This window comes from Amaranthus tricolor, chromosome 4 (assembly GCF_026212465.1).
Source record: "Amaranthus tricolor cultivar Red isolate AtriRed21 chromosome 4, ASM2621246v1, whole genome shotgun sequence".
Taxonomy (NCBI): domain Eukaryota; kingdom Viridiplantae; phylum Streptophyta; class Magnoliopsida; order Caryophyllales; family Amaranthaceae; genus Amaranthus; species Amaranthus tricolor.
In genome coordinates, this window is record NC_080050.1 from 2,922,321 (window position 1) to 2,930,071 (window position 7,751).

Genomic DNA, 7,751 nt, shown 5'->3' on the forward strand with positions numbered 1-7,751 from the left:
CTAAAACTAAAATCTGATTTAAGACCTACATACATTTTTTTTCTCATTCTATATGGGTGAGTTGCACTTCTTTGAGAACCTGATCAATGATAAAAATAGTTGGAGACGTCAAATTCGTATACCAGACTTTTGATAGTCTCCTTGCAGTAACCTTTTTTTCCCTATGCAGCTTTTTGCTTATTTATTTATTTTATTTCCTAACGGTCCTATTCTAATCCAACTTGTTTGGTGTTTTGCATTTGACTTCTCCTATGCTATCTCGGTGCTATTCATCTCTCATGTTGTAGGACTCTTACTACCTGAGGATTTTATTTGATTGCGCGCATTTCTCATGTACTCTTCCTTAATTTTTACGAGTATAATTTGTTCGTTACCTCCTCTATAATAATCTCTTTGTAGAGCGTACTGACTCACAATGACGTGATTGTGTTAACCTAATACCAACTTGTTTTTTTTTGTTGAAGTTTAATTAATAACACAACTTAATTGTATAATATTTTAATTTTAGCTCAAAATAATATAATATAAATTAATACTCTTTTTGTTTTCATCTGTTCCCCCATTAATTTTTTGAAACAGATTTCAATATAAATTTAAAAGTCAAATAATTTTAATTGTGAGCTTTTAAAAAATTTTAAAAAGTTAATATATTGAGACGAATTTATCAAGATCCTACATAAATATTTGTTTTTCATATAAATCGATGAGAAATCATAGTGAAAGTTTAACAATAAATTTCGTAAATTTTATTTAAAAAGAACATGTAAAAACGAAGAAAGGATAATTGATTACACATTGTAAATTTTATATTTCCATATTTGCAAGAGGGGAAAGAATGTTGACTAGGAGAATCGAAGGTGAAATAAATAGTTTTTAACCACTAGTCCAATTGATGATTATTGATTATATCATAAATTGTTCAATAAGACTTTCGGTGATATTTGTTTAATACAACTTTTACATTCTAATTTTGTGAGCTTATATACGTGCCCATATAATATACGGTATACTCATGTCTCTCTTCACTATTTTTTTTCCAGAATACACTATTGTCTTTTTACCATGTATTTGGTGAGTGGTCATCTCTGATCCACTCGGATTCTCTCCATTACTTAAAATGTAATGAAAGATTTATTACTTACTTTGATGACTATTATTACTTGATGGAGTTTTAATAGCGAAAATTTTAACATTTTATTTTTTATTTTAAAATAGGTGTCAGAATTTTAAAAAATAATAGAGAAAAATAATAAATAGGATCCTAATACCAAATATATGTCCTGCATGTTTATAATTTATCAATGTACTTCACCTTATTAATTGTTGAAGTATGCTTTAAAATTTTAACAGTGGATCAAGTTGAAGTCAAGGATCGTTTTTATGAAATTTTGATTTAAGAGGGAGTGTTGAGATTTGATTTTATTTTAGGAGTTATTTATTTAGTAGAGTAATTATATTAGTGGGTAATTAATTTTGAGATAATGGAGTAATGGTCAACAGTTTATGGGGTAGTGGGTTCTTTATTTTAGGTATTATGTTAGTTACATTCTATTATTATAAAAAAGAGTCTAATTGTACTTTTTTTTTGTATAAGGTTAATAAAATTTATTTTCCATCTCTATTTAAATCTCTTTTATAGCTTTTCATTAATATAATAAAAAGATAAACAATATATTGATTTTACATTTATCACACTAACATACTTACTTTCTTTAATTTTTTCCCACAGTATTAATTCAACATAATAGATATTTATGAACTTAATCTTGATATTATCATAGTATTTGATATTGATGTTATCGTCAAGTTAACTTCACCATTCATCTAGATGTTTCATTTCATTGATTTGAATTTCAAATAATATTTTAAGCAATAATTCATAATTAATAATCGTAATTTGTAAATCACTATTAAAAGACAAAAATTATAATAACATAAAGAAAATCAAAAAAAGTAAATTAAAATAACAAAACTCTTATCCTATCAAATCCTACTATATAACTTTACAAATAACCGTTATTTCTTAAGACTTCCTCTATTTTAAGTATAAATTCTCATTAATCTATATGATTGATAAGACATGTTTATGTGAGACTTTGATATATTTTATCAATATATATTTTACAAACATCACTTTTTTTATAACTTTTAGAAACTTACCTAAGATAAAGTTATTTAATTTTTATGTTTACATTAAATATATGAAAAAATGAATAAGAATGAGTGTTTTTTCAAATTAATTAAAGAAATTGACTGATTATATTAACTCTTTTCATAGTGAGATGGTCACCTATAAGACAAACTCTAACCTTTATAGAAATAATTAAGTTTATTTTTTCCAATAAATTAAGCAAATCAATTCCATTCACACACATCTATACTCTATTATCTAAAATAATTAAAAAAAATTAATACAAAAATATTATGAAAAGGGACGTAATAAAAAGTTTTTGTGATTATATTCGTCCAATAACGTCTTTTCATCATTGTTAAAAGTTATACACCTCATTTTTTTAATTTGTGCTATTTTTCATTCAAGTAAACTGATAAGTTTATCTTATTTTTATTTTCTCGATAAATATTTACAAATATTCTTAATCTTTTTTATTTTAAAATTTTTTAATATCTTATTCTAAGTTTTTTAAATTTTCATATACTAAATCAAATGAAGCTAAATAATTAAGGTACTGGATTAGACCCTCTACTTTTTACCCCACGGGTTCTACACGTTAGTATATCTATATCTATCCAATCGATACTTAATATATATATATATATATATATATATATATATATATATATATATATATTGCTATTTTTTAAAATCCTTAATCTTATAATATACTCCCTCCTATTCACCTTAAGAGTCTCATTTGACTTTTCACGAATTTTAAGGAGAGTCAAAAGTGGGACCCTAAGGGTAGGAAAGGGAGTGGTATTATGGGTTTTTAATGTAAGGGAGGAAAATTAGTATGGGTAATGGAGGGTATAATTGAAAATAAAATAAAGCTACTAAGGACATAAAAGTCAAAAACTCATACCAAAAATAGAAATGAGACAATTAAAATGACTTATTATTGATATTTTAGCTGGTATGTAACAAACTGAATGAGACATAATAATATTTAATATTCATTCACGTTTTAAAAACCCACAAATGTAGCTTATCACTAGTCCTTTCATCTTGCAACACACAATACCTTTTAGTTGTCCCTTCATAAATCACACCCAAATAAAATATTCTCCACACAAAAAACTAAAAACTCAATGGGTGATAACATGATGATTTCATCTTCATCTTCATCATCCTTATTATCACCACCAACCCTTGAAAAGAAACTTCAAAATCTACTCCAAAACCAACAACAATGGTGGAATTATGCCATTTTTTGGCAAGCTTGTACTAATATTAATCTTGATGATATTTGTTCTGTTTCCTTAGTTTGGGGTGATGGCTATTTTCATGGCATCAAAAACCCATCAACTTCCAAACCCAACTTTCTAATCAAAGATCACGATCATGATCATGATCATTTTGATGGAAGTATTTCTTCCTCCATTGATGATGTCATCTCAAATACTGAATGGTTTTTCATGACGTCACCATCAAAATCTTACCCTATAAAACAGACTATGATCAGTAATGAGACTGAAAGTAGTATTCCAACTACTTTAGCTAAAGCTTTTACTAATAATGCTTTGGTTTGGCTTAGTGGGGCCCATTTACTTCGTTCCTGCCGGTGTGAACGGGCCAAGGAAGCCCTATCTCACGGGCTTTTAACCCTAGTGTGTATCCATGTCCCTAATGGGGTTATTGAGTTGGGCTCAATGGACTTAATTATGGAGAATAAGGCTTTAATTCAACAAGTTCGTTGTTTGTTCGAACAAACAACTAATCTCGATGCAGCAAGTTTAACGGGTAATTATAAAGTAGTTGACTTTACTATATAATATTTTTCACTTCTTTTCTTATTTAATTTTTTCTAGTTTTCAAAATAAATTTTTAAAAAATATATGATAAAATTATAGTTTCCACATTATTAATTTCTTTATGGTATGTGCTTTTCAATGACCTATAATCAGGATCTTATTGGTCGTATAAAATACTGAATAATCTTATTAATTTTCCTAAATATTAGAAAAGATATTTTAACATATTTTATTTTCCTAAAAAAATATAAACAAATTCTTAATTAAAGCCGTCTCACCGTGAGATGGTCTTAATATTAGTTGGCCCAATTTTCAAAAAGCTAGAGTGGTAATTACCTTCACAATTGCATGATTATAAATTAAATGGGCTACTCTTCACTAGACGATCTCATACAACACTTGCTAAAAATAAATCATTAAGATGAATTTAATGAGATTCCACAAATATGTTTTATGTTATTCTAAAAATCTTAATCACATTTCTCCCTTCTTAAAATGGAGGACTCTAAATGAAATAAATATTATAGAGCAGAGGTAATACAAATTTATATGAACTTCTAATATTTAATTATATAAATATCTTGTTTGAATTATCGGTGATTATTCAGAATTTAATACTCCTAATTGAAGTATTATTTTGGAAAATCTTATCCTCGGCAAGTTGAAAAGTAACTCATTGATCCTTATATATAAAATTCTTTCTTTTGCATTTATAATAACATTTGAGTTTTCAATATAAAAAGTTCATTTTTTTAAAATCTATTTCTATTATTAACATCATTATCACTAGCTCTATATCTTTGTAATAGACTAATGCCTTTACAAACATAAAAATAACGAAAGAAGTAAACTCTATTTAAGGATTTTTTGTTATTTTTAATATTTTATTTGTATTTTATTTATTTTTTTTATACTTTTTTCGTGCGATTATATTGCTATATTTTTCCTTTTACCTTCGTATCAAACTATTTGCTACAATACTATTTTCGGCATTTGTAAAAAAATAACCAAATTAAAATCTAGTTCGCCTCTAGTTTTTTCCTAATTTACCCCTTATTAACTTTCACATCTATATTATGAAGGTTATAATAATCTTTTCAACGCAGAGATTCTTATTTCTTTTTTTTAAGATTCTTATTTTGTAAATTTACTACAAAAAGAGAAATATAGCATCCTTTTCAGAACAGATGAAGTATGTAAGAAAACTAACGAGAAAAAGTTAATATTAAATAATTACAATGGTTGAGTTGAGAAGTCAACCACTATCAAATCAACCAGGTTTAACCGTTATTGTTTCTTGTTTTGTGTACCCTTCAGATGGGGCGACGAACCGTGAAAAGGTGGTGAAAAAGAGAGGAAGAAGGCCCGGCCCGGCCCGTGATGGACAAACCAAAATGGTAAACCATGTAGAAGCTGAACGACAAAGAAGAGAAAGAATGCACAGTAGATTCTGTGCACTTCGATCAGTTGTTCCAACCGTGAGTAAAATGGATAAAGCTTCATTATTAAGTGATACAGTAGATTATATAAATGAACTAAAAAATAAAATTAAAAGTCTAGAATCACAAATACAAATGATGAAAATGTGTAATAATAATAATAATAATAATAATAATAATATTGTTAATAATATTAGTAAAATTCCAATTGAAATAGAGATAAAGGCATTAGGGAATCAAGCAACAATAAGGGTACAATGTGAGAATGTAAATTATCCAAGTGCAAGATTAATGGATGTGATGAAGCAACTAAAACTACAAATTCAACATGCAATTGTGTCGGTTGTTGATCATATGATTATTCAAGATATTGTTGTTGTTAATGTTCCATTAGAATTGCAAAATGATGTTTCATTAAGGGTTGCTATTTTTAGAAGGCTAGAACAATGATACAAGAACTTTTTTGTCTTTATATTTATTCTAGATTCTAGATGTTTAGCTTAATTATGGTCTATCTTGCAATGTGCTTAATAATAAGTGATAACATGTGTACTAGTATTAAAGTTTGTATAATGCACATTTAAAACGTTAAGCATTGTTTATTTGGGATTGGAAGGTTAGAAATTAGGGATGATAATTAGGTCAGAATCTGACCCTAGTCCGACTCGATCCGAGGAAAATAATCCGATTCGAGTCCGAGGAAAAGGTTATCTGACTTCAACTCCGACTTCACGATCCGAATCCGAGTTAGAGACGGACCAGAGTTGGACCTTATTAAAAATCCGACACTCTGACCCGACTCCGACTTAAAATTTCACTTTTAACCCAATATTTTATTTCCTTTAAAACTCTAAACGTGACTAATTCAAGCTCTCTCTCATACTAATTGTAATTTTCGATTTTGAAAAACTACTTGGTATTTTTATTTAGATCAATCAATCAAAATACGACAAATCAGATCAAGAGAAATAAAATACGCCAAATCAAAATGCTAGAAAATTTTATTAAATTGTAGTATTAGGAATATTTCTCATGTTAAACTTGAATTCAAAGTACATATTTTTTTGTTAAATTGTATTTGAAAATATATTTTGTTAACTTCGTATGCTTTAGATCATTAGTACAATATCACAACGATAAAGTTTGATAATAATTCGACTCCGTTGGAGGTCCGAGAGTCCGAGTGGGGGCAAACTTGGAGTATGCATAATCCGACTCCGAGTGGAGGTTAACTGAAAAAAAAAGTTCGACCAAAATCCGGAGCAAAGTCAGAGTATATATAATCCGAGCCGAGTCCAACCCATTGTCATCCCTACTAGAAATACATCCTACGAGATAGGTCGTATCCTGTTTGGACCACGCGCTCGAGTCGTATTTAGTTTCTCTTATCTTGATCATATATAATATATATAAACACATAAATTTTCAAATGAGACTGTCTCATAATGAGACCATTTTCATTAGACTAACCTAATGTATATATATTGTCATAAAATGATTACTTATAACATCAAAATAATCATTTATAGTTTTAAAGTAAATGCTTTTTTTATAGCCTTTCATAAATCACTAATAACCATAAATTGATCACTTAGAATATTAAAGTGATTAATTATAGAATTAAACTAATTAAATGGGCTCGTCTCATGATGAGACAGTTTCATACAAAAATTGTTGATGTATAAGTTTCATTTATTTTTTTGCCATTATTCACAAACCACTCTTACTTTCTATTTTATTCTAATGTATAAACTAAAAAGGATCTTTTTTAATTTGGCTCAATTTCTATTTTGTTAATATTAAATTTTTTGATTTTTATTTACCACAACAATCAAAGATATTTAAAATTCAAATAGTGTCGACAAGTGTGCAAAATTAAATGAAATATTTGATTAGAATAAAAAGTGAGTATTAGTTAAAACATTGACGTACAAGTCTTATTTGATTTGGATCTCTAAGTATTGAACTAATACATTAGTAGTAACTAGTAAGCTAGAATCAAATGAAACACTTAAAATAAAGGAAATATTACCCTGAATAATCTAATTTTTTACTAATTTTTCAACATTAATCTCAACTTTTGACTAAACATAATTAATTCCAACTATAAGGAGTGCTTAACAAGAATACAACAAGATAACCTCTTATATTACCTATACAACAAGTCATTTTGCATAAAATATAAAAAAAGTAAAATAAATACATTATAAAAATTTAAAAAAATAAAAAAATCATGTAAGTTTATTTTTTGATTTTACTTATAATTTTTAATATTTTTAGGGATGATTTTTTTTGTAGCAATTAACCTGTAAAAATTGTTCATTATTTAGGCAATAATATTTTTGGGTAAGTAACCCTAAAATTGAGATTATTCGTAGCTAA

General features: G+C 27.1%; 1 protein-coding gene across 1 annotated transcript; it reads left to right on the forward strand.

Moving 5' to 3' along the window:
* Positions 1-3,167: 3,167 nt before the first annotated feature.
* Positions 3,168-6,696, forward strand: LOC130811133 (transcription factor MYC4-like). Its single transcript, XM_057677313.1, has 2 exons — positions 3,168-3,919; positions 5,248-6,696. The coding sequence occupies exons 1-2, from the start codon at positions 3,268-3,270 to the stop codon at positions 5,817-5,819; spliced, it is 1,224 nt and encodes a 407-aa protein (XP_057533296.1). The 5' UTR covers positions 3,168-3,267; the 3' UTR covers positions 5,820-6,696.
* The last annotated feature ends 1,055 nt before the right edge of the window (positions 6,697-7,751 follow it).